The sequence below is a fragment of the Halichoerus grypus genome, chromosome 11 (assembly GCF_964656455.1).
Source record: "Halichoerus grypus chromosome 11, mHalGry1.hap1.1, whole genome shotgun sequence".
In the NCBI taxonomy this organism is placed as follows: domain Eukaryota; kingdom Metazoa; phylum Chordata; class Mammalia; order Carnivora; family Phocidae; genus Halichoerus; species Halichoerus grypus.
In genome coordinates, this window is record NC_135722.1 from 5,262,489 (window position 1) to 5,286,434 (window position 23,946).

Genomic DNA, 23,946 nt, shown 5'->3' on the forward strand with positions numbered 1-23,946 from the left:
CGGTGGTGGCGGCGGCAGCGATAGCAGGCCCAGCTGGACCGACACCAGGCAGTGCGAAGCTGACGTGCAAAGCAGCGCGAGTGAAGCGTGAGGGCGACGCCCGCGCCGGGAAGACCCCTCCGCGCGAACCGCGGCCGACCAGACCCGGGTCCCGGCTTCCGAGGCCCCGCCTCTCGGGCCTTGGGACTAATCGGATTGAGAGCGCGCCGGCCCGGACCGCGAACTCGCCAATTGCGTAAGGCGTCAGCTACCGCCCAATCCGGAGCAGACAGGTGCGAGGTCCGAAAGGCGGAGACCAATCAGCAGCGGTTGCGGCCTGTTGGGGTCGGTCTCGGCCAATGAGGAGGCCCGAGTGACGTCCTGGCGCACCAATCGGGAGTGAGAGAGCATTGGTGCTCGCCCGCCCTTCCGGCCTGAGCTCTATTTACCAGGGGCGTGCGGCCGGTTTACCAATCAGAGCGCGGCTGAGCGGCCAAGCAGCCAACCCCGGAGGAGCGGCCGGCCGGCGTCCGCCGCACCCAAGAGTTGGGGATGTCCTACAAACCCATCGCCCCCGCCCCTAGCAGCACCCCCGGCTCCAGCACCCCTGGGCCCGGCACCCCGGTACCTACAGGTGAGGATCCAGCTCTACCCCTGCTCGTCTGCCCGGGTGGTCGAGGTCTCGAAGAGAAGACGGCCTGAGTTCTGCAACATTGGGCCTGCCGCCTACCCTCGCTGAGCCTCAGTTTGCTGGCCTGTGAAGTGGGCGTGGTCATGTAAGGGCTAGTTGGTGGAGCGCAGGGGGAGGGGTTTGTCCCTGAAGTTGAGCGCCTGGAAGCATCCCTTCGGAGGGAATCGGGCGAATCCGGTCGGGGGTTTGGAACGCTGGGAGGAGGCGTCCCGGCCCCGCGCTGACCTCTTACTCGCGCATGTTGCAGCCGGAAGTGTCCCATCGCCATCGGGCTCGGTGCCGGGAGCCGCTGCCCCTTTCAGACCCCTGTTTAACGACTTTGGACCGCCCTCCATGGGCTATGTGCAGGTGAGTGGGGACGAGGGATTGCCTATGGATGGGGACTGGAGGTCCCTTCGGGGCCTGAGCTCATTGCCCTGTCCTTTTTTGACATAGGCAATGAAGCCACCCGGAGCCCAGGGTTCTCAGAGCACCTACACGGACCTGCTATCGGTCATAGAGGAGATGGGCAAAGAGATCCGGCCTACCTATGCTGGCAGCAAGAGCGCCATGGAGCGCCTGAAGAGAGGTAAGTGAGGCCTCCACCCTCCCTGTTCAGGCGACTAACACTGGACAGTCCTTCCTTAGGAAAGGAAGGACATCTGGAGGCCACTTGAGCCAAGCCTAGACAAGGGCCGGTGTCACTATCCAGAGAGGTGTTTTGAATTGAATTGAAATTGAGCCAGTTTTCGGGGAAGGACCAGGGCATTTGTCTTTCAACAGGACAAATGTGAGGATTAGCCAAGCCGCTAATCTCGTTAGGCCCCTCATTAGATTATAGTCCTGGTCCCTTTCACTGAAAGGAAAGGGGGTGGGGAGGGAGGGGTCTTCCTGTGGAGGGCAGGGGTGGGACTGTGGAGGGTCGCTGTATGTTACTTGCCCATCCCCACCTCAGGCATCATCCATGCCCGGGCCCTAGTCAGAGAATGCCTGGCAGAGACAGAGCGGAACGCCCGCACGTAACAGGACGCAACTCCGCCACCGAGTCTGGACCTTTCCTGGCCACTGCAGAGCACCTGCTTCTCCCTGGCCTTCACCCCGAGTTGCACTTCCCAACCTGGGCTTCCTGTCCTGTGTCCCTTGGTGGGTGCCCTCCAGGAACCAGGGGGGCTCTCACTTCAGTCGACAGCACTGACTGGGACTCTTTCGAGAGTTAGTAGCGAGGTCGCTGTGAGTCCCACCCATGACCTGCGAACAGTGTTGATCCAACTGGAGCTTGCTCCTTTCTGTGGCCCCCACCACTCAGCACTTACCCAGGACTTTCCACCACTTTTCCCAGACTCCTCCCCTAGCAGGGCCTCCGAAGGCCTGTCACCTCCCTGCCTTGTCTCCTGGGCCATAGCGACTCTTTTTTCAGTGTCTTTTGCTAAATATGCCCTTTTTGTATAAATAAAAGATAATTTGGAGTTGTTCTCTCACCTCTGAGTGTGGTACTTCTGCTCAGCCAGGAAGAAATTGGGAAAGATGAGACTCAGGGAGGGGAAAGGGGCGGTGCAGTGGTGGGAGAGAGGGCCACTGAGCCTGGCCTTGCCTGGCCCCTGCTGTCCATTGGCTTGGGTGGGGACCCTGCCCTTCTCCAGCCCTCAGCCTTCCCGGTTGTAAGTAGCGGAAAGGGTTGAGCTCCAGTAGCTGAGAGCCCTACCCTCCTACACGTGGTGCCACCAGGGGGCAGCGCAAGGCCTTAACAGCTTCCACAGCGGGAGGGCACGGTGGCCCGCCTGGGCCTAGAGGGTTCTCTGGATTGGCAGTCATGCCTGGCAGGGTGGAAATGTCAGATCATGTAAGCCAGGCCCTCACATGCCTTCGTGCCCTAACATCTTAAACTCCAAGTCAGCCCTGGGAGGCTCTGAATACATACTGACTCCTCAGAGGAGAGGGGGCACTGCTTCCTTCTCCCCAGCACCTGGGAAACAGAGCCAAGGGGAGAGGAGTGGCTTCCAACAGGGCTGAGACCCAGCCCCATGCTGCCATCCACTGTCCCAGCACCTTCTAGCTGGCTGGGTGTGGTCCCATGAGCCCAGCCCTCAGGTGTCTCAGCCTTTGCCCAGGGTCTGGTTGGCCAGACTTGTGGACCCGGAAGGCATCAGTGGGGAAAGCCGTGGGGCCCCACTCAGGGGCTAGACCAAGGTTTCAGAGTGACTACAGCCCTCTGCCTGTAGCTGAATGACCCTAGAGGCCTGGGGCACTGGAACCCCGGCCCCTCAGAAGAGGCAAGCCTTAAACCACTGCTTCTCGCCAGACTTTGTGGGCTGAGGCATTTCCCCTACCCCGGGTCCCAGGTTCGAGGGCTGGGGAGAATGGGGATGGGGTCCTGCCATATTTCCAGGGCACCCAGAAGGGCTGGGCTAGGGTGGAGATAGGAACCACGAGTGCTTAGGGGATCCCAAGGAACATAGAAGGAGTAAAAAGCGCTAGCATTTGGAGAACTGCCTCTTCCCCGGCCGGCTTGGGGAAGGAAGGCAGGGGCCGCCCTCCTCCGCCGCGGGCGGGGCTGCCGGGACCCCGCGGGAGTGGGGAGGGCCAACCGGGCCCAGGAAAGGGGCGGGGCGGCCGCAGTGACGCGGCCGGCGGCGGGGAGGGACGGCAGGGGCGCCGGCGGGCGGACCCGGAGGAAGGTCGGGGCCATGGGCCCGCGCTGCGCCTCCAGAGGGTCCGGCCACTGCTGGAACCCGAGGCTGGGGCCGGGGGCGCTCCGGGCTCCGACCAACGGCCCGTCCGCCCCCGCCCGTACCGGCTGAGGGGTCCCCGCCCTAAACTAGAGGTGAGCCGGGACGTTGGCGGGCGGGCCAAGAGCGCGGCGGGGGACGGGGACGCCGGGGAGCAGAGGGAAGTGGGGACAATGGGGCCTCTAGCCTGTTCGCTGGGTGCGAGGTGGGGAGGTGGGAGGGGTGCCTGCGGCGGAACCGGGGCGCAGGTGGGCGGAGCGGGTCTCCCAGGGTGGGGGCCCGTGGGGTACCCAGTGGAGCCGCTCTTGCCTCAGCCCGAAGAGGGGTCAACCCCGGGAAGGATGATGGGGTGGCAGCATAAACGAGTGCCGGGGGTCCAGGAGGGATGCTGAGGAGGGGAAGTCGAGGACCGGGCTGCGGGCCAGAATAGGGAAGGCAGGTCTGGGGGCCGGAGGGGTTAGTTATGTGGTCCTGGAAGGTAGGTCCGGGTGCGGGGGGTGGGGAACAGCCGCGCAGAGGAGGGGCGCACGGATCTGCTCTGCGGAGAGCCACCCCGGCGGACAAGGTTCTAAGTGGATGTCTGGGAGTGGGGGACATGCGACCCCACCGAGTATGGGAAACGGGATGCAGGGGGCGGGACCCGAGGGGCTGGTTGCGGAAGGCGGGCCAGGAAGGAGGGGACCGGGGCTTCTGGGGGCGCGGCCCCGAGGGATTTTGAGGGGGCTTGGGACGTGGCCGCGGCTGGAGAGGCGAAGGTGGCCCGTTAGCCCGCCGGCCCGCGCCCGCCGCTCCGGGGGGCCCGCGTCAGCGCGCGGTTGCCATGGCGACGGGCGGGCGGGGGACAGGGGCTGCGCGGAAAAGAGGTCAGCGCTGAGCCTCGCTGCGGCTCGCGGCCCCCGGCGGCGCTGGGCTCGCCTCTGCCTCCCCCGTGGCGGGCCCAGGCATGGGGTCGGGCGGCGCGAGCCCTCCGGCCCGCGCGCAGGGCTCGGGGCCGCGCGCCGCCGCCCCGCACTGACTGCCGCGCCGTGCCCTGCGCCAGGCGGAGCGGAGGCCGCGCGCGGCCGGCAGAGCACCTTCAGGATGCTCATCAAGGAGTACCACATTCTGCTGCCCATGAGCCTGGATGAGTACCAGGTGGCCCAGCTCTACATGATCCAGGTGAGGGCGGTGGGAAGCAGGAGCCCAAGGGGCCACACTTCCTGATGGGGTAATGGCAGGAGCACGCAGGCCGCACCTGGGACAAGGGGCTGGGCCCAGCTCAACCCCCATCAGCCCAGCTCTGAGCCTAGGGGAGGACAGAGAAGTACCCCTTCCAATGCGGGGCGTCGGGGAGGGGTGGCTGTGGGAAAAGGGGCAGAAGGGCCTAGCGGTGCCTCCCCATCCCCCAAGTGACTGGCCCCTGGTTGACGCACAGCCCACTTCTGATCTCCTTTAATCCTCCTTAGAATCCTAACCCCTTGCGGGAGGGAAAGGAGTGCATGAGGAGGCAAGAGCGAGAGGCAGGGAGCCAGGAGGGGTGCTAGGTGGTAGAGAAGACTGGAAGGGGGTCCCCAGAGGGTGCATGATCCTGACAACCCCAGGTGGTCAGGGAGATGGGAATGAGGATCAGACCCCAAAACTGTGACAGACAGGGGCAGGCAGAGACCCAAGAGGGTGAGGCAGGGGTCTGGGCTTGGGAAGGTTGCAGCAAGGCAGGCTCTCGAGGCAGGAAAACTGTTCAGGGCCTCAGGGAGGCCTGTGTTCCCCAGAAATGAGGGTTAGGGTCTGAAGAGACAGGAGGGCCAGGATCTGGCCTCAGGGGGTTGAGTGAGCCAAGTTCAGGCTCCAGAGCTATAAAAGGGCAGGAACTTTGCTCTCAAGCTACAAGGGGTGTGGCAGGAGCTGGTATTGGGGTCCCAGAGAGGGAGGGGACTGGGGTCAGGTTCTCAGAGAGGTGTGGGCCCCTTTCACTGTCCTCAATTCTTCCAGCCCACCCTCCCAGGCCTCTTTGCTGCCCCTGGAGCCCATGCGGCACACTCCTACCTCAGGAGCTGGTATTGGCGTCCCCTCCGCCTGGGATAGTTCCCCCCAGCCCCATGTGCACCCACATCTACCCTCCCCCACTTCAAGTCATAGTCACACTGTGGTCATGTCATCTTCCCAATGAGGCTTTCCGTGATCATCCTGTCATAATCGTACACTTTCTTCTTCCCATGACACTTAGCACTTCTAACATACCATGTCATTTGCTTCTCTTAAGTCCCTCCCTCCCCTGGAACCAAAGTCCCACAGGGCAGGCAGGGGTCTTTGCTTTGTTCATCAACAGGAGGTCCCAATGAATATAATCCCAATATGCCTGGAACAGAGCAGACAATAAGTACGTGAATGAGTGCTGGGTTGCGAGCCCTATGGAGGACTGGACAGCAGCTGTGATCCTGATCCCAGGGAGCTGCAGGGGACCAGGGTCGGGTTTCAGGGGGGTGGAAAGGCTGGGGCTAGGGCTTCAGCACTGTGCAGGGGCCAGGCTGAGCTGGGGACCCCAGGAGCTCAGCTGGGGCTGAGCTGCCCTTTCTGCTCTGCCCCGGGGTGCAGAAAAAGAGCCGGGAGGAGTCGAGTGGTGAGGGCAGTGGTGTGGAGATCCTGGCCAACCGGCCCTATGCGGACGGGCCCGGCGGCAGCGGGCAGTACACGCACAAGGTGTACCACGTGGGCTCCCACATCCCAGGCTGGTTCCGGGCACTGCTGCCCAAGGCTGCCCTGCAGGTGGAAGAGGAATCCTGGAATGCCTATCCTTACACCCGAACACGGTGAGTGGGGGGCAGCGGGCCTGGGGCGACAAGAAGAACAGCCCTGGTGGGCACAGCAATGATCCTCACCCCTGACCTGTGCCCAGGTACACCTGCCCCTTTGTGGAGAAATTCTCCATTGAAATAGAGACGTATTACCTGCCTGATGGGGGGCAGCAGCCGAATGTCTTCAACCTGAGTGGAGCTGAGAGGAGACAGCGCATCCTGGGTGAGGCCCAGGGCCAGTGAGGGGACCCCAGAGCCCCTCTCAGGCCACCTGCCACCTCAGTGGGCAGCCTCTGACAAGTCACAGGCTCTCTCCTGGCCTCGGCTTCCTGGCCGTGGAAGGCTGCCCTCCCAATCCCAAGGCAGGGAAGGGGTGGCCAGGGGGTAGGGGACTGGTGTGGTTCAGTGCCACTGGACCCCCCCCAGACACCATCGACATCGTGCGGGATGCAGTGGCCCCAGGAGAATACAAAGCAGAAGAGGACCCCCGGCTGTACCGCTCGGCCAAGACTGGCCGAGGACCGCTGGCTGATGACTGGGCGCGCACAGCGGCCCAAACAGGGCCCCTCATGTGTGCCTATAAGCTGTGCAAGGTCGAGTTCCGCTACTGGGGCATGCAGGCCAAGATCGAGCAGTTCATCCATGATGTCGGTGAGCACCCCGCCGCAGGAGGTTCCCTTGACCCAGCATGCACCAGGCACCCTGTGTTTGAGCCAGGGATGCTCCCAGGCTACTGGGGACGCAGAAGAATAAAGCCATCATTTCCATTTGATATGGCACTGAGGCAGAGGGGAGCAGCCCAGCCCGGCTGGGGGCCAGGGGGGCCTAGCCTTGAGGCATAGGTAAGAGTCAGGAGGGCAAGAAGCTGGGGACATGATCTCTGAGGTCCAGAGGGCTCTGACATTCAGAGATGCTGCTTTTCATCCGTTAAGCTTCCAGGATTCTCCAACGTTCTGTGGGTCAAGGGAGACTTAGAAACACTCAAAAGGGTCAGCAGCCCGCACCAGCAACACACTAAGAAGTCCAGCCTAAGGCTGGGACTCTGCCATCATTCTGTTGGGGTCCCTCCCGCTCCCAGCTCCCATGGCCCCATGCTCTGGCCCCGGTATCCAGGAGTCCTGTTTCTAACCCCACAGCACCTGCAGCTCAGCCCCACCCCATCCCCTAGCTCTGAGGGTGGGCCACCTGCTGGTAGAACAGTCCTCAGATGGGGGCATGCAGAGGCCTGGGCTCCATGGGACCTCCAGTGAGCCACTTCCCATCTCTGCACCTTAGTTCTCCCTTCTGTGAATGAGCAGGAGGCTGGGCCAGGTATTAAGAACTAATACTGACTGAGCATTCACAACATGTAAGGTGCTTGGCTAATCACTTTTCCTGTAAGGTTTCCTTTAACCCCCATGACACCCCTGCAAGGTAAGAACCGCTATTCCCACTTTACAGACCAGATGAGGAAATTTAGCTTAGAGAATAATATAGGCTCCTTGTCTTATATTTGTAAAAATACCAGAAAGCACAAATAAGAAAATGAAATCACCCACATATAACTGCTGTTAAGATTCTGATATATTTCCTTCCAGAAGTTTATAATTATAATCCAACTATTATTAGTTTATTTCCTAGATACTGAAGTTTCTAACTTTATTCCTCTGCTTCAGATGAAAATATCCCAGAATGGGTATCATCTTTCGCTACAAACTTCATTAAGTGCCAACACTTCCATTAACTATTAACACCTTCATTAACTATCAACAATTTCATTAACTGTTAATGCCTAATTGTTAACTCCTCTGAAGAAGTCAGCAAGAAGCTAGTGAGAAAGACAGCAAGAAGCCTTGGTCCCAGCTTCCCAGGGTGTCAGCGTTGGGTTTGCGCTCAGAGTTGGGGTGCCCAGAGGGATAAAAGAGGCAGGGATGGAGGGAGGGAGGTGGGGCAGGAAGACAAATGCCCCAGTTTCTATTCCCAACTCCCGGACGGCACTCGCCCTGCCCTACTTTATGGCTCCGGGTGGGTGGTGTGCCCAGGGGAGCCATCACCCAATGTAGAGGGCTGGGCCTGTGGCTGCCCAGTGGCAGTGGTAGGGAAACGCGGACTGGGGGTGGGGGGCATGGTTCTGATGCCTGGGCACCTACAGGTCTGCGTCGGGTGATGCTACGGGCCCACCGCCAGGCCTGGTGCTGGCAGGATGAATGGACAGAGCTCAGCATGGCTGACATCCGGGCGCTGGAGGAAGAGACCGCCCGCATGTTGGCACAGCGCATGGCCAAGTGCAACTCAGGCAGTGAGGGGCCGGAGGCCCAGGCCCCGGGGAAGCCTAGTGTTGAGGCCCGGGCCGCGGCCAGCCACGCTGGCACCCCTGACGGGCCTGAGGCACCCTCCGGCCCCGACGCCTCGCCAGATGCCAGTTTCGGCAAGCAGTGGTCCTCCTCCTCCCGTTCCTCCTACTCATCCCAGCACGGAGGTGAGGCTGGGGCACAGGGGAGGGAGGGAGCCGCCCTCAGGCTGGACGCCCAGGCTGAGGTGGGTGTGGCCCTGCAGGGGGCGTGTCTCCCCAGAGCTTGTCTGAGTGGCGCATGCAGAACATCGCCCGAGACTCAGAGAACAGCTCCGAGGAGGAGTTCTTTGATGCCCACGGTCAGCACCACAGCCCTGCTGGGGGTGGAGGTGTCCCTGAGCAGCTCCCACTGCCCCATGATACAGCCCCTCGTCCTTTCAGAAGGCTTCTCGGACAGTGACGAGGTCTTCCCCAAGGAGATGACCAAGTGGAACTCCAATGACTTCATTGATGCCTTTGCCTCCCCTGTGGAGGCCGAGGGGACACCAGGTAAAGATTGCCAGCCACCAGCACCCTATGTGCAGTCGACGCTCCGAGAAACACTCAGTCCTAAGCTTAATGGGGTCCTAAATCGAATGTCAATCCGGGGAGGGTGCTCATTAAATACACAGACGAATGGTGAGTGGATAAGGGATGGATAGATGGATGGGATTAGACTGTATTCCAAGTTCAGACGTAGCCCAAAACATGAAGGAATTAATTTGGAGTCCAGGAAGGCTTCACATGGGAGGTGATGTCTAAGCCGCATTTTGAAGGATTGGACTAGCTCTGTCCAACAGAACTTTCTGTGATGATGGAAATGTTCTAGCCACTAGCTACGTGTGGTTTCTAAGCACTCGAAATGTGGCTAGTGCGACTGAGGAGCTGAGTTTTGTATTGTATTGCATTTTAAGTTATTTCAGTTTAAATAGGCACACGTGGCTGGGGGCTACCGTACTGGACAGGGAGGATTAGAAGGAATTTCCCGGGCAAACAGGCACTGTAGGGAGAGGCGCCCCTGACAGCAGCGGGACCAGCATGTGCAAAGGCCCAGAAATGTGAAATGACCCATGAGAGCCTGATGAGGGAGGACCGAGGAAGATGGGGGCTTGCTCGGGCAGACAGCAAAGCAGGGGTATCTGAAGTACCAGATGAGGGGATCCCCACAGGCCCCTCAGCCTCCTTCACTGGCTTCACCCTGTCCTACAGACCCTGGAACCGAGGCCACCAAAGACATTGGGGAAGGGGCCCGAGCACCCAGGGACTCAGAGGTAAGTATGGTCAGCCACCGCACGTCTGCAGTTCTGCCCCCCGCCCCCGCCAGGCAGGCTACTGCTCTTGACGCGCCTGGCACCCACTGTGCCCCACAGGGCCCAGACGGAGCCGGGGAGCTGGGGGCCGAGGCATGCGCAGTCCACGCCCTCTTCCTCATCCTGCACAGCGGCAACATCCTGGACTCAGGCCCCGGAGACGCCGACTCCAAGCAGGCGGACGTGCAGACCCTGAGCCTGGCCTTTGAGGCTGTCACACGAATCCACTTCCCCGAGGCCTTGGGCCACGTGGCACTGCGTCTGGTGCCCTGCCCACCTGTCTGCGCTGCTGCCTATGCCCTTGTCTCCAAGTACTGGTCAGGGGTGGATGGGTGGGGGGACGTACAGGGTCTTCAAGGTGCGGATAGCACGGGGCTCCAGGGACCGGAGAGGCCCCATGAGGAAGGGGGAGGAGGCCAGGAAGCCAGACACCTGGGCTGGTCACCCACCCAACTGGACTCCAGTTTCTAGGCAGTGGCTCCGTGCCAAAGGCCCCTTGGGTGCTGATGCTCCCCACAAAGGCCCCACGGTGCTAGGAGTTGCCAACAGGCCAAGGGGACTCGGAGGGGGCAGTGGAGGGGCTGGAGGCCCTCCCACCCACCCGCCACACCTCCTCCTACAGCCTGAGCCCCTACAGCCACGACGGTGACGGCCTGTCCCGCTCCCAGGACCACATTCCCCTGGCTGCCCTGCCACTGCTGGCCACCTCATCCTCCCGGTACCAGGGCGCGGTGGCCACTGTCATCGCTCGCACCAACCAGGCCTATGCTGCCTTCCTGCGCTCCCCTGAGGGTGCCGGCTTCTGCGGGCAGGTCAGGGGGTAGGGATGTCCCGGGGAGTCCTCCAGCTGCCTGCCTCTGCCGGAGCCCCTCCTGATGGCGCCACTCTCCCGGCTCAGGTGGTGCTGATCGGGGACAGCGTCGGCGGGATCCTGGGCTTTGACGCGCTCTGCCACGGTGCTGGTGCGGGCTCGGGGAGCCGGGGCAGCAGCCGCCGAGGGAGCATGGTCAGTGTGGCCGAACCCTGCCGCCTCAGGAGGGGGGGTGTCTCTCCAGCTCTAGGGCTCTGGCCCCTGCAATAGGACTTCTCTTCGGGCAGCTCCCCGGCTGCCTTGTGTGGTCCCCTCTTGGACTCCGCCCGAGGTCTCTCCTGGAGTCCCTGCCCAGCCGCCCAAGCCTCTCTCCTCACTTCCAAATAAGTAGAAATCGAATCGTCTCCAATCCTAAGGATATTTCTGTCCCCTGTTTTGTCTAGAACAATGAGCTGCTCTCCCCGGAGGTCGGCCCAGTGCGGGACCCCCTGGCAGATGGGGTGGAGGGGCTGGGCCGGGCCAGCCCAGAACCCTCAGTCCTGCCTGCCCAGCGCACCCCCAGCGACATGACCAGTCCTGAGCCCGAGGGTGCTCAGAGCAGGTGACACTTCTGCCCCATAACCCATGCCCTGGGCTTGTGTTGGGCTGTGGAGGAAGCAGCACTGAGCACCCCTCCCCCCCCCACAGCCTGCAGGCAGCCGCCCCAGCCACCTCCTCTGGGGAGCCCAGGCGGGCAAGCACAGCCTCCTGCCCACCTGCTGCCACTTCTGAGGCTCCTGACGGCCCCACCAGCGCTGCCCGCCTTGACTTCAAGGTCTCCGGCTTCTTCCTCTTTGGCTCCCCGCTGGGCCTGGTGCTGGCTTTGCGCAAAACCGTGATGCCCGCCTTGGAGGGTGAGCCCTCGGGGTGGGGGTGGGAGCCACACCCTTTCCTTCACTGCTCCTCCCTAGCTCTTTCGTCCCCCATGAGATGCTGGCATTATTGCCATACCCCACTGTACAAAGATGCTGGCTAGAGAAAGGGAACCTGAGGCCCAGAAAGAAGGGACTTGCCACGGCCAAGTTTCCTTTCTCCGCTTGAGAAGGGGTCTGACAGGCAGGGGAAATACTTCATCCTGAATCACATCAGCAGATGAAGGGTCTGATCTCTTAGCCGAGACACCTGTCTCACTTTCTCGGGACCCTGGTGACCTCCCGGGGAGTGCAGTTTGGGAAGTGCTGGCTCAGGGTCACGCAGCCCCTGCCTCCCAGCATGCCCAGCTGAACCTCCTCCTTCCTTTATCTTCTGGGTTCCAGTGGCCCAGATGCGCCCAGCCTGTGAACAGATCTACAACCTCTTCCACGCGGCCGACCCCTGCGCCTCCCGCCTTGAGCCCCTGCTGGCCCCCAAGTTCCAAGCTATCGCCCCACTGGCCGTGCCCCGCTACCAGAAGTTCCCCCTGGGAGACGGCTCATCCCTGCTGTTGGGTATGCTCCCAACCAAGATAAAGGGGAGAAGGAGGAGGGCAGCAACAGGGAGGGATGGGAATGGGCTCCCTGCACCCAAGAAGATGTGAGCTGGTTCCTACATCCTTGATGACCTCTCATGTCACCAGTCCCAAGACCACGGAGCCCTATCTTAGCCCTTTGTGAGGTCTGGATCCCTAAGACCCTCTGACATTCTCTGCCAAGGAGTGGGGGCCAGTAGTGATGGCTGGGCTGGAGAAAGGAGCCAGCGGCACTGGGGTGCTGGTGTCTGGGAATAGCTACAATGTGGGGGGCTGCTGTACCTGCATGTAGGGGTGCACAGCATATCCATACGCACTTGTGTTCATGTCTCGATATGGGGCATGTACCCGTATGCATGCAAGTGGGTACCCATTTGGCCCCGTGAGAGGAGTGGGCCTGTGTTGGAGGGGTGGTAGCAGGCATTCTGGCAGGGACATAGTGGGCTGTCAGCGTGAGCTAGGAGGAGAGAATGCCCCCTACTCTTCCTTTGCATCCAAAACTTCAGCCTCAGCCAAGACCTGACCAGGGAGGGCTGGCAGGGGAGATGGTGGAGGTGCAGGGACCAAGCTGTCTTGGAAGCCCTGGGTGGGAAGACAGGAGGGCAGCCTGGCTCAGACCGCTGCTCAGGTTGCCCCACCTCCCCCAGCTGACACTCTGCAGACACACTCAGTCCTCTTTCTGGAAGAGCTGGAGATGTTGGTGCCCTCAACACCCACCTCTGCCAGCGGTGCCTTCTGGAAGGGCAGTGATTTAGGCACCGATCCACCGACCCAGCCAGCTGCCCCCAGCACCACCAGTGAGGTGGTTAAGAGTAAGTCACCCAGCCATCCAGCCTGGGGAGGGGACACTTATTCTACCTCCCTTGCCCCCAGCGTTTGCTCTGGAACCAGAGGGCCCCGGCACCCAACCTTGGACTTGGCAAAGGGCAGGCTTGGCAGAAAGGAGGGAGGAAAGAGCACCCAGGGGCCAGACACGTGGGCACGAGGTGGGAGGCCACCCCTGACTCACTGCCCAACGTGGCCGTGCAGTCCTGGAGCGCTGGTGGGGGACCAAGCGGATTGACTACTCGCTCTACTGCCCCGAGGCGCTCACCGCCTTCCCCACCGTCACGCTGCCCCACCTCTTCCACGCCAGCTACTGGGAGTCGGCTGATGTGGTGGCCTTCATCTTGCGCCAGGTGGGCCAGGGGGTACGGGGTGGGAGATGTGAACTGGACAAGGGATGGGGAGCCCCGGGCCAGGGGAGGCGCAGCCCCAGGCTCCCCGTTCACGTGGCCTCACGTGCACAGGTGATCGAGAAGGAGCAGCCACAGCTGACGGAATGCGAGGAGCCGTCCATCTACAGCCCGGCCTTCCCCAGAGAGAAGTGGCAGCGCAAACGCACGCAAGTCAAGATCCGGGTATGTGCCCTGCCCCTCGCGCCCTCAGGAGCAAGACCCTGCCCTCTCTCCCCCGCATCCCCGCCCAGCTCCTTCCCGGGACCTTCCCCGGTGCCTCCCCCGCCCCCTACAGTCCTGGCCCCGCCTCCTCGAGCCTCGGCCCCGCCCCTGGGAACCAGGAATCTCCTCCCCTTCCACCGCTGATTCGGACGTCGGATCCTCGCTCTCCGCACGGATCTTCATCCCCTGAATCCCGCCCTGTCACGGCTCCATCCCCTGGGAGCCGCAGTTTACACGCACCCCCGACCTCAGGTCGGGTCGGAAAAGCCCCCCCCATTGGGCCTTGCCCTGTCTGGGCGCGGGTCCCACCCCCGCCGGGCTGCGCGCTCACGCCGTCTCCTCCCGCCAGAACGTCACTTCCAACCACCGGGCAAGCGACACGGTCGTGTGCGAGGGCCGCCCCCAGGTGCTGAATGGGCGCTTCATGTACGGGCCCCTGGACGTGGTCACGCTCACTGGAGAGAAGGTCAGGACACGGCGGCCTTGGCCCCGGGTACACCCGCCTCCATCGAGCCGACCTCGCGCCCACGGGGAACTCTCGGTCCCTCCACCCCCGACGACAGCCCGCCCAGACCCTCCTCCACTCCGGGTCCGGGGGTGCGCGGGGCTCCGGCCCATGGGCCCTCTCGCCCGCTCTCCCCACCAGGTGGACGTCTACATCATGACGCAGCCGCTGTCGGGCAAGTGGATCCACTTCGGCACTGAGGTCACCAACAGCTCCGGCCGCCTCACCTTCCCGGTGCCCCTCGAGCGCGCGCTGGGCATCGGCGTCTACCCGGTGCGCATGGTGGTCAGGTGAGCGCCGGGCGGGCCGGGCTTCCGCGGGCCGGGGCTCTGCCGGGGCCTCACTCGCCCTGTGCCGCTCACGCCGTCCGTGGGCCGCAGGGGCGACCACACGTACGCCGAGTGCTGCCTGACCGTGGTGGCCCGCGGCACCGAGGCCGTGGTCTTCAGCATCGACGGCTCCTTCACCGCCAGCGTCTCCATCATGGGCAGCGACCCGAAGGTGCGCGCCGGCGCCGTGGACGTGGTCAGGTAGGAGCGGCGCCACCCGGCTTGGCCGCCGCGGTGACTGGCCGCACCCCCGGTGGTGGAGCTGACCGCCGTCCCACCCCGCAGGCACTGGCAGGACGCCGGCTACCTGATCGTGTACGTGACGGGCCGGCCCGATATGCAGAAGCACCGCGTGGTGGCCTGGCTGTCGCAGCACAACTTTCCTCACGGCGTCGTCTCCTTCTGCGATGGCCTCACCCACGACCCACTGCGCCAGAAGGCGATGTTTCTGCAGAGCCTGGTGCAGGAGGTGCGGCTGCGGAGGGTCCCGCTCCGCCCCCTCCCGGGGCAGTAGGACGCGCGGAGGCCCACCTGGTCCCACCCTCCCGCCCCGGGACCCTAACTGGCTGGAGAGGCCCCTATGGCTCGGCCCCCTACTGGTCCGAGAGGCCTCTAGTCCTCCTGACCAACTCCGGCTCGCGTGTGGCCCGGTGACGTGAGCCCTGTGGCCCCGCCTCCGTCCGACGAGCCCCGCCCTCGAAACCCTCTGACCTGGGATGCCGAGCGGACCCACCCCGGTCTCGCCCCCGCCCCCCGCCCCCCGCCCCTAGGATGGCTGACCGGCCCCTCCCGCCACAGGTAGAACTGAACATCGTGGCTGGCTATGGGTCCCCTAAAGACGTGGCCGTCTATGCGGCGCTGGGCCTGCCCCCGAGCCAGACCTACATCGTGGGCCGTGCGGTGCGGAAGCTGCAAGCTCAGTGCCAGGTGAGGGCCGAGTGAAGGCGGGGATTGGGAGCTGGCCAGGGAGCCCGAGCCTAGGTCTGAGGCCATGAGGACCACCTGTGTAAAGAAGCACCTGAGGGGATGGCTATAAAAAGGCCAGCTGGCCTCAGGGGACTGGGTTCCTCCTAGGATAGGGTCATGAACAGCTTGGAGCTCCTGGGCAGGCCAGGATTGATAACCGAGGCGGGGGTGTGCTCGGTCCACTCTGGCTTGGCCCTGGGCATGGACCTTGAGCTTTCGGAGCCCCAATTTCCTGTCTGTAGAACAGAAATGATGAGCTGGCACCAACCTCCACAGCTCTCATGAACATCACACAGCACGCACAGGGCGGGGAACAAAGCAAGTGCTCACTGAACCTTAGTTGCTGTTCTTTCCCGCCAAGACCTCAGGAAACTGAAGCCCAGAGAGGCGCAGAGCGAGGACTAAAGCCAGGGTGCTCTGGCTGCCAATCTGGGGTTCCTATCTGCTGAGAGAAGGCTCCGGGTCAGGCTGTGCCAGGCCTACAGCGCTGCCAGCACTGGGCGAGCCTGGGGGCGTCGGGGGGGCAGGCGAGGGCTGCACGTGGGCCTGAGACCAGCCGTGCCCTCATCCCTGCCCACCTCTGCCCACAGTTCCTGTCAGATGGCTACGTGGCCCACCTGGGCCAACTGGAGGCAGGCTCCCACCCTCATGCCCCCACGGGACCCTCCAGGGCCGCCCTGGCCAAGAGCAGCTACGGCGGGGCCGCCCCTGTGGACTTCCTGCGCAAGCAGAGCCAGCTGCTTCGCTCCAGGGGCCCCAGTCAGGTGGAGCGCGAGGGCCCAGGGACACCGCCCACCACCCTGGCCAGAGGCAAGGCCCGGAGCATCAGCCTCAAGCTGGACAGCGAAGAGTGAGGCCCACACTGGCTGGCCCTGAGTTATTCATTTATGTATGCGAGGGGCCCAAGTGGCACATGCAGGAGGGCTGGGGGCCCAGACCTGTGGCCCCCCAACCCCACACCCTGCATCTTTGTCTGCCCCTTGGTGTTACTTCCCTTTCATGTCAGGGGCACCTAGCCTCGGTGGGGGGAGGAGGGAGCGGCAAGGGCCCAGAGGCTTTTCCAGTGTGTGTAAATCCATGAAAATAAACCACGTGTAACCCACCTGACTGCCCACGTGCCCGGCACCACAGCGCAACCAAGCCCAGTTTCCAGTTTGATGGGGACACTGAAGGGCTGAGAGGGGCCAGGATGCGCCCAGGGTCATAGCATGGGTTAGAGGCAAGGCCAGAATGGGGGCCGGGGCCTCGGAGGTCTCACGGAGGGCTCTTTCCTCCCTTCTACCCGAGGCTGCCTCCTGAATAGTCATCCCACCCCACCGCACCCTCCCCACCTGGATCAGCCCCTCAGTTCGCAGGGGCCTAGGGCCATAAGACCACGGGACCAGAGGCTGGAGGGGAGAGCTACACTGGGGGGCCCATCTCACTCAGGCCCTCCTGGCTGTGCCTTTGTCTCCCCCTGAAGACTGAAGGCCCCCAGGCACCTCGGCCCTGGCCAGCAAAAAAACACTTCCTTTGTGACAGAGATCCTCCTCCTCACCTCTGTTGGGCACACTGAGGCCCAGAGAGGTCTTGGAGCTGGTAAATGGGAAGCTGGGATTAGAACCCCAAACCTTTGCCTCCCAAAACCACCCGAGTACCAGAAATTCGAGGTGATAACCCTGGCTCCCCCAATGGATCAGCTCGGCAGGCCCAGGGAGAGATAAATACGGCCTTTATATACAGAGAGGCGGGACGTAGCGGGGGCAGGGGTCCTGGCGGCGGCAGCAGTGGGCGAGGCAGGGCGGGCAGGGTGGGCAGGGCCCTATCAGTGGGAGAAGATGCCCCGGAAGCGAGCCTTGTCCTCTTCGTCCTTCTGCCGGATCCGTGCCTCCAGGGCCCGCAGCTCACGGCTCACGATGGGCGCCAGGGCGGGGTCCAGCTCCAGCACCTTGGCAAAGTCAGCCTGGGCCTCCTGGGCGTTCCACACGGCCGCGTGCGCCTTGCCCCGCTTGAAGTAGGCCTTGACATTGTCTGCAGGGGCACCCGCGGGCAGCAGGCGTGCAAAGGCATGAGGGGCGGGGTGGGGGCAGGCCAAGCCAGCCGCCCGGCCTGACTTTCTGGCACCGTGGGCCCCTCCTGGGTCAGAGCCCTCCCGACCCGAGGATGCCAAGCACACCCTGCCGAAGCCCGTCCCTGGCAGCGCAGAGCCCACGGCCCTGCCCGGGTGGGGGACGTGCGCGGGGGCCCGTGCTCACCGTCGTACTTGTTGAGGATGGAGGAGCAGTGGTCCAACACCTCGTAGTACTCCTGCGCCACCAGCTTGCACTGGCAGTAATTGAGCAGCAGCGGGGTGATCTGCTGATCCAGCTGGATCCAGTCAGGGGACCCAGGCTGCTCCTGGGGGCACGGGCGCAGGGCGAGGGCAGAAGGAGCTGAGAGCCGGGTCCCCTGGCTCCCCACCCCCCGCCCCCCCCACAGCCCCTGGGGCCGCACCTTCATCTGCAGGTTCTTGAGGCACGCGATGGCATCGTAGTACTTGGCGGCCGCCTCCTTCACGTGGCCCTCACGGTACAGCTTGTTGCCCTCCTGGTGGATGACCGGCACGGCCTTGGCCTTCTCCTCGTCCGTCATGGCCCAGGGGTCCTGCTGGTACGTGCCGGGCTTCTCCACCTGCCGGAGCGCGGGCCGCGTCAGGGTGAGGCCTGGCGGGGGGGGACCACGGCTTCTCCGCGGCAGGCCTGCCCGGCCTCTGGGCCTCGGACGCCAGGAGCAGAACCACTCGTTCACTCCTGACCACTTGACAACCATTTAAGTCGCACCTCCCACCTGCCCAGCTTCCAGGAACAGAGCCGTGAACAAGACGGTGAAAAGCCCCACCCTCACGGAGACTTCTGGAGGCAGTGGGCTCCCCCCTTCCGAGGCAGGGGGGAGACCCAGGGGGACTGCCGGGGTCCCACCAGGCGTTCTTGTACCCGCCCTGTCCCGACCCCCCCAACAGTCCATCCACCGAGCCCACAGCCCCGGGCAGGCAGGCAGGGCCAGTTCCTGCCGTGAGGCCCCTGGGGCTTGGGGGCCCCTCACCTTAAGCAACTCAACGTCGAAGATGAGAGGCTGGGGGTTCTGCTGCAGGGCATCCAGGTCGGCGTGGCCCAGGGAACTGTGCTCGTGCATCTGGGCGATCCCACAGCAGTGCCGCTGGCCCTCCAGAGGGTCCTTGCCCGCTGCGATGTTGCGCAAACTCTTGGCCACCAGCGGATACAGGACCACATGCTGCAGAAAGGCGGGTGGGCACCAGGGGCTCTGTCAGCGTGGGCTGCCTGGTCACCAGGCCCAAGAGGCCCAGCCCCCGGCCCCATCACCATCTGAGAAAGGACACTGAAGCCCAGAGGGGGCAGCAACTGGCTCAGGCCCCAGTCCGTTAAAACGCAGGAGGGCTTCTCCCTCAGGAGTCCTCTGGCGTCCCAGCCTTCTGTTCTGGCGAAGTTCCCAGCTCCTGCCACACTCTCTGGCCACCAAACCAAGCACCCCTCCCACGCCCAACACAAACACACACTCTCACTGTCAACCCATCTCCCCTGCCCTTACAAGCTCAGTGAGACTCTTGCCTCTTCCTCCTCCCGGAGGTGTAGCCCACAAGCTGGACTTCTCACTGTACTGGGGTCCCTCCCTCCACATTCTATTCTCAGCGTCTCTTCCTTCTCTCCTGCCCCAGCCTCACCCCATTCAGGGCCTGTCTCAGGTCTGGGCCCAAGATAGAAACTCAAAGCCCTTGGCCGAGACCTCCAGGCATAGAGGACCTAGCCTTTGACCTTTCACTAGGAACAGCTGCTGAGATGGTGCGAACCAGACTAACCCCCACCCCAGTCCAAGCAGCTCTGCTCACTGCCCCTCCTACCTATAGGGGGGCAGTCTGGCTAATGAAGAGGAGAAGGCAGAAGAGGCCAGGACCCCAGTGTCCTATTGTTGTGGCGCCCTGGAGGGAGTTGGCGGTGGCCTAGCTAGGGCACAGGCCCTGGGATGGGGAATAGGGAACGGCAGGACAGACACGACAGGCAGGTGCGGGACGCCAGGTACCTTGACGTCACAGCAGAACTGGGCGATCTCCCCCTCACGCATGGTGCACACGATGGTCTCCCACACAGGCAGCTTGAACTTCTTGCCAATGATGAGCTCCATGGGCTTGCCACGCACCCGGCTGTCGTCCAGCACGGCGCCCTCCTTGTTGCTGTGCAGAGTCCGATAGTGGAACGTGGCCTGCAGGCCACATGTGGATAAGGCAAGGGCACAAGCTCTCACCAAGCCCCCAAGGACAAGCCCAGCTCCCAGCCTGCAGATAGCACAGGGTACAGGACTCGCCCAAGGGTCACTACCTGACCTCCACCCCACCACCCAGGGGAAGAAACTAAGTCACACGGTTTGGGGGTGGACAGGCTGGGATGGGATCCCAAGCACTCTGGCACCAAATGTTCTTTCAATAAATATTTACTGAGCACATATTATGTGCCTGAGCTCTGTGCTAGACACAGCAGTAAACAAAGACAAAAGTCCCTGCACCCACAGAGTTCACATGGAACTTCTAGAGAAAGGAGAGGAGTCTGAAACAAAACAGTGTACTGTGGACAGTGGAGCTAAGGGCTACAGATCAGAAAACAAAATGCAGCAGAGGAAGACTGGGCGGATTCATACACGGGAGGCGGGCACTGTCTGAGAAGGCAACATTTAAGCAGAGATCTGAAGAGAAGAAGAGAGAAAGCACGCCAGACCAGATGCTGGGGTAGGACACTTGTGTGAACCTTCTAGGCCAAAAGAACAGCAGGGCGATCGTGTGGTGTGTTCAAGAAGCATCAAGGCCAGTGTGGCAGAAGCAGAGTGAATGAGGGGAGGGGTGCACTGTGGGGTCACCGGAGTCAAGGGGACAGATCCTGCAGGGCCTGGAGGGTGTGGTGAGGACGTCGTGTTTTTACTCTGGGCGGCTCCACGCGGAGGAGGGACAGGATCTGACTTGGGTTCCACAGCTGCCAAGATGAGAGAATAGAATGTGGCGGGGGGGGGGGGTGCAGATGTAGGAAGGTGAGTTAGGCGGTGAGTGCAGTAGGTCAGGGCGGACAACAGAGGCCTGGACCAGAGTGGTAACGGGAGAAACCATGAGAAGTGGTCAGATCCTGGGTGCATTCTCAAGATGTGAGCGAACAGGAGGGGCCATGGAGACTGGGAGGGTTTTGGCCTGAGCAACCAGAAGGCCGAAGGTGCCCTTCACTGAGATGGGGAAAGACTGGGTGCAGCAGGTTAAGTTTGAGTTGCCAACCAGCCATCCAAGTGGTGACGGTGAGTTGGGAGCTGGATATCAGGTTTAAGGAAGAGGCGTAGCCAGAAATACACCTGTGGGAGTAGTCCAGGCATGGAGGGCTTTTTAGGGATGAGCCTGGGGAGATCATCTGCGGGTGAGTGCAGAGAGAAGAGATCTGAAGACTGAACCCTTGGCAGGATATAGGTAGAGAAGCCCACGTTCTTGCCCACCACACCAGGCCGCACCCCTGAACTCCGTTTCCAAGTCAGTACACTGGAAGCACTCATAGTATCCATCCCACGTTGTGGGAATGGAAGGAAATAAACCTGTGTGGTATTTAGCACAGGGCTCACTGTGAGCACTCAGTCTACGCTGGGGATTGTTACTGGGTATTACCTGTCCCTGTTTTTTGGTGCCACTGTTCACATATCTTCACTATCTTTACAATGTCTCTCCTTCCGGTGTCTGTTCCATCCAGGATCTCCCTTGCCAGGACCTTCTTCAAGGCCATCAACCCCCCCAGCCCATCGGGGTATGCAACCACACCCACACCTCTTCTCTCCACTGTGAAAGGAGCCCTCTTAATATAACTGATCACCAGAACGATGCAGCTTCCCTCGCTCTCAGGGCACTCACACTGGGCCAGCCTAGGATCTTCACCTGCCCAACCTGGGCCTAGTGCGGCTGGAGGACAATGTGTTCATTCACAGCCACTCTCACTTTCGGTGTCCCAGTCTAGGCCAGGATCTTTGCTCATTCATTCAATATGCATGTTCTGTGTGACTGCTCTGCTGGGCCCCGGGGCTGCCCCTGAGAAGCTCCTGACTCTACAGACAAGTGGCAACCGGGAAAGGCCCTCCAGGAGGAGGGAACTGCATGAGCAGAAGCAGGGAAGCCTGGAGACATAGGGGGAGGGGACTGGAGAGGCATGGATATACAAAGGAGGAAGGTAGTAGGCTCTTTAATTTCCTAGTCCTTATCTGTCCTGAGCAACATCACCTAGCAGTCCTAAAAAACTCTGCCGAAGAGTTCCAGTCTGGCAGACTGACCTCTGGACATATTCAATAGGTTTGTGTGCTCCGGGGCCTCATTTTTCCCATCTAAACAATGGGAGCTGGTCTAAGTGTTTTCAGAAGGCCCTCCCATCTATACAAGAACTTGAACCTTGCAACCCGGAGGCCCAGGGCCTCTTCCTCAGTCCCGGGGCACCTCCCAGGTCCCAGGTCTCCTGCTCCGGGTCTCCTCCAGCGCCCGGTCTGCTCAAGCACTGAAGCCAAACCCCTGCAACCTTCTTAGGATGACTGACGGGCTCCCCGACCAATGAGGCCACACGGCCAAGCCACGGGGCGAGGCAGACATATCCAAATTCACCCCCTACTTAAAACCAGACCAACCAGCGTCGAGCTCGGCATGTGAGCACTAGGGTCACCGACCGCTGCTATCTGGGCATGCGCAACCTCTCGCCTAAGGCCTCCTCCCGCCTCGCATGCGCACCGCGCCGCAGAAGGGTTGAGGGGAGGGGGCTACGCACGAACCTTGGTTCCATCCTGAAAGTCAGGGAGCTCTCCTCGGCCCTCCTGTATGACACGCTTTTGGATCCCGTCCTCCCGGAGTCTTGCGATGATATCCGCCATCCTTCTTCCCCGGTGCTCTCTTTCGGTAACTTCCGGACTCCTTCGGCAGCTTCCGGACCTGCTTCGGCAACTTCTAGAGCTTCGGCAACTTCCGAGATGGCGCCATTTTGGCTGAGGGCAGACGCCAAAAAGGGGCTAAACGTAGAGACGGACTGTGATTGGTTCTCTGCGCAGCGGCCGAGCGCGCGCGTCTCGCCAGGGGCGGGTCTGACCGGGGAGGCCCCGGGGCCTGTCGGAGAGGCGGGGCCAGGGTCTGCCGCGCGGGAGCGGGCGGGGCGTCCCCAGCGATCGTGTCCTTGAATGGATTTGGACTGGCCCTCCCGCGTGGTTGTGTGCCCCCACCCAGCCCGTTTAAAGTTGTAGTTCTGTGACAGCATTACGGGGCTCGGAGAGGGCGGGGGACTCCAGCCGCTCCCTGAAGCTACTGTTACTCTGTATCCCTTGCTGGCCTTTAATTTTCTTTTTACGGATGTAGCGCAACAGTGACTTATGCGTCCTCTTAAAAAAAAAAAAAAAAGCACCCCAAATAAGTGAAAAATAAAAAATAAAACCAGGAGGGCGCCTGGGTGGCTCAGTTGTTAAGCAACTGCCTTCGGCTCAGGGCATGGTCCCAGGGTCCTGGGATCGAGTCCCATATCGGGCTCTCTGCTCTGCGGGAAGCCTGCTTCTCCCTCTCCCACTCCCCCTGCTTGTGTTCCCTCTCTCGCTGTGTCTCTCTCTGTCAAATAAATAAAATCTTAAAAAATAAATAAATAAATAAATAAAACCAGGAGTAAGAGGCAGGGGAAGGAGAGTTTCAGTATTCCTGTGAGTACAGTAATCTACCAAGAAGGGACCGAGAGAGCCCCTGATGGGGTCAGGAGTGGGTGAGAGTAGTCCCCTGACTCCACAGTGTCAGGCACACAGTAGGTGCATAATAAATATTAGGAAATACATGACTGATAGAAGTGAGGTACTTTGGGGACTAAAACAAGGTTTTTCTTGGCCTCTGGAAACTAGCTGTGAACAATAGTGGTGAGAGCCTTCACCCAATTTAAAGGATTCCTACCCCAGGAAGGGGAATGTCTTGAGCCTGTGCGGTGTCTTGGTCCTACCCTCCTAAGTGGGAAGGGTTATTGTCGCTCCCCTCTGACCCAGGTGCTGAGTGCTTCAGACATTCGCACTGGCTCATTGCCCACAAGAAGTCCCCTGAGAGAGGTGGGACCTCAGAGGTGAGAGGGAAATGTGCTTTGTTTGGTTGGTTTTTGCTTTCGCTTTATACCAACACCGGCAGTTTCACAGCCAAGCTCTGCCAAATTTTGAAGCAGTTTTGAAGCCTGTATCTTATACAAATTGTTCCAGAAAATGGAAAAAGAGGAAAACTGACCAATATATTTTATGAGGCTAGCTTAATCTTGATTCCCGCACCAGATAAGTATACCAAAAGACAAGAAAGGTGTAGGCCCGTTTTACTGATACGCAGAGATATGAAAAATACTAAATGAACTATTAAGCTAGTTGAGACCACTAGTGTGCACAAAAATGCATCAATAATGCTAAGTGAATGTCACTCACAAAAAGACAAGTACTATGTAATTCCATTTATATGAGGTTACCTAGAGTAGTCAGATTCATAGAGGCAAAGTTGAATGGTGGTTGGTGGGGGAGAGGCAAATGAAGATTTGTTGTTTAATGAGTATAGCATTTCAGTTTTACAATATGAAAAAGTCCTAGAGATTGGTTGTATAACAATGTGAATATACT

The 23,946-nt window shown here is 61.2% G+C and overlaps 3 protein-coding genes across 5 annotated transcripts; 2 read left to right on the forward strand and 1 right to left on the reverse strand.

Moving 5' to 3' along the window:
• Positions 1-479: 479 nt before the first annotated feature.
• CDK2AP2 (cyclin dependent kinase 2 associated protein 2) lies at positions 480-2,127 on the forward strand. Of its 2 annotated transcripts, none has more exons than XM_036067574.2 (4): positions 480-613; positions 918-1,018; positions 1,106-1,238; positions 1,605-2,127. In XM_036067574.2, exons 1-4 carry the CDS (start codon positions 532-534, stop codon positions 1,670-1,672), a joined length of 384 nt encoding a protein of 127 aa, XP_035923467.1. In that variant the 5' UTR covers positions 480-531; the 3' UTR covers positions 1,673-2,127. The 2 variants fall into 2 exon arrangements, with proteins under 2 accessions (XP_035923467.1, XP_035923468.1); XM_036067575.2 differs by lacking the exon at positions 480-613 and adding an exon at positions 614-755.
• A 1,171-nt stretch (positions 2,128-3,298) lies between these two features.
• Positions 3,299-16,405, forward strand: PITPNM1 (phosphatidylinositol transfer protein membrane associated 1). The gene is made up of 24 exons (XM_036067559.2): positions 3,299-3,470; positions 4,415-4,533; positions 5,947-6,161; positions 6,248-6,369; positions 6,573-6,797; positions 8,278-8,604; positions 8,682-8,777; positions 8,860-8,967; positions 9,667-9,728; positions 9,828-10,078; positions 10,390-10,579; positions 10,666-10,773; positions 11,022-11,179; positions 11,266-11,471; positions 11,874-12,044; positions 12,712-12,876; positions 13,094-13,242; positions 13,354-13,464; positions 13,853-13,969; positions 14,150-14,298; positions 14,389-14,538; positions 14,623-14,806; positions 15,136-15,264; positions 15,894-16,405. The coding sequence occupies exons 2-24, from the start codon at positions 4,456-4,458 to the stop codon at positions 16,155-16,157; spliced, it is 3,735 nt and encodes a 1,244-aa protein (XP_035923452.2). The 5' UTR covers positions 3,299-3,470; positions 4,415-4,455; the 3' UTR covers positions 16,158-16,405.
• Positions 16,406-16,997: 592 nt separating this feature from the next.
• AIP (AHR interacting HSP90 co-chaperone) lies at positions 16,998-22,336 on the reverse strand. Of its 2 annotated transcripts, none has more exons than XM_036067560.2 (6): positions 22,105-22,335; positions 19,357-19,536; positions 18,364-18,552; positions 17,776-17,952; positions 17,538-17,679; positions 16,998-17,313 (listed from the first exon to the last, which is right to left on the reverse strand). In XM_036067560.2, exons 1-6 carry the CDS (start codon positions 22,201-22,203, stop codon positions 17,108-17,110), a joined length of 993 nt encoding a protein of 330 aa, XP_035923453.2. In that variant the 5' UTR covers positions 22,204-22,335; the 3' UTR covers positions 16,998-17,107. The 2 variants fall into 2 exon arrangements, with proteins under 2 accessions (XP_035923453.2, XP_035923454.2); XM_036067561.2 differs by having other exon boundaries at positions 17,105-17,313; positions 17,546-17,679; positions 22,105-22,336.
• Positions 22,337-23,946: the final 1,610 nt, after the last annotated feature.

What these genes read in the sequence shown, in the direction of transcription:
- CDK2AP2 (XM_036067574.2), top strand. Translation starts at nt 532, where the DNA reads ATGTCCTACAAACCCATCGCCCCCGCCCCTAGCAGCACCCCCGGCTCC. An exon ending in CGGCACCCCGGTACCTACAG is followed by an intron (nt 614 to 917) that starts GTGAGGATCCAG and finishes CGCATGTTGCAG; the next exon opens with CCGGAAGTGTCCCATCGCCA. An exon ending in CCTCCATGGGCTATGTGCAG is followed by an intron (nt 1,019 to 1,105) that starts GTGAGTGGGGAC and finishes TTTTTGACATAG; the next exon opens with GCAATGAAGCCACCCGGAGC.
- PITPNM1 (XM_036067559.2), top strand. Translation starts at nt 4,456, where the DNA reads ATGCTCATCAAGGAGTACCACATTCTGCTGCCCATGAGCCTGGATGAG. An exon ending in GCAGCCGCCGAGGGAGCATG is followed by an intron (nt 10,774 to 11,021) that starts GTCAGTGTGGCC and finishes TGTTTTGTCTAG; the next exon opens with AACAATGAGCTGCTCTCCCC. An exon ending in CCGGTGCGCATGGTGGTCAG is followed by an intron (nt 14,299 to 14,388) that starts GTGAGCGCCGGG and finishes CGTGGGCCGCAG; the next exon opens with GGGCGACCACACGTACGCCG.
- AIP (XM_036067560.2), bottom strand. Translation starts at nt 22,203, where the DNA reads ATGGCGGATATCATCGCAAGACTCCGGGAGGACGGGATCCAAAAGCGT. An exon ending in TCAAGAACCTGCAGATGAAG is followed by an intron (nt 17,680 to 17,775) that starts GTGCGGCCCCAG and finishes CCGTGCCCCCAG; the next exon opens with GAGCAGCCTGGGTCCCCTGA. An exon ending in CATCCTCAACAAGTACGACG is followed by an intron (nt 17,314 to 17,537) that starts GTGAGCACGGGC and finishes GTGCCCCTGCAG; the next exon opens with ACAATGTCAAGGCCTACTTC.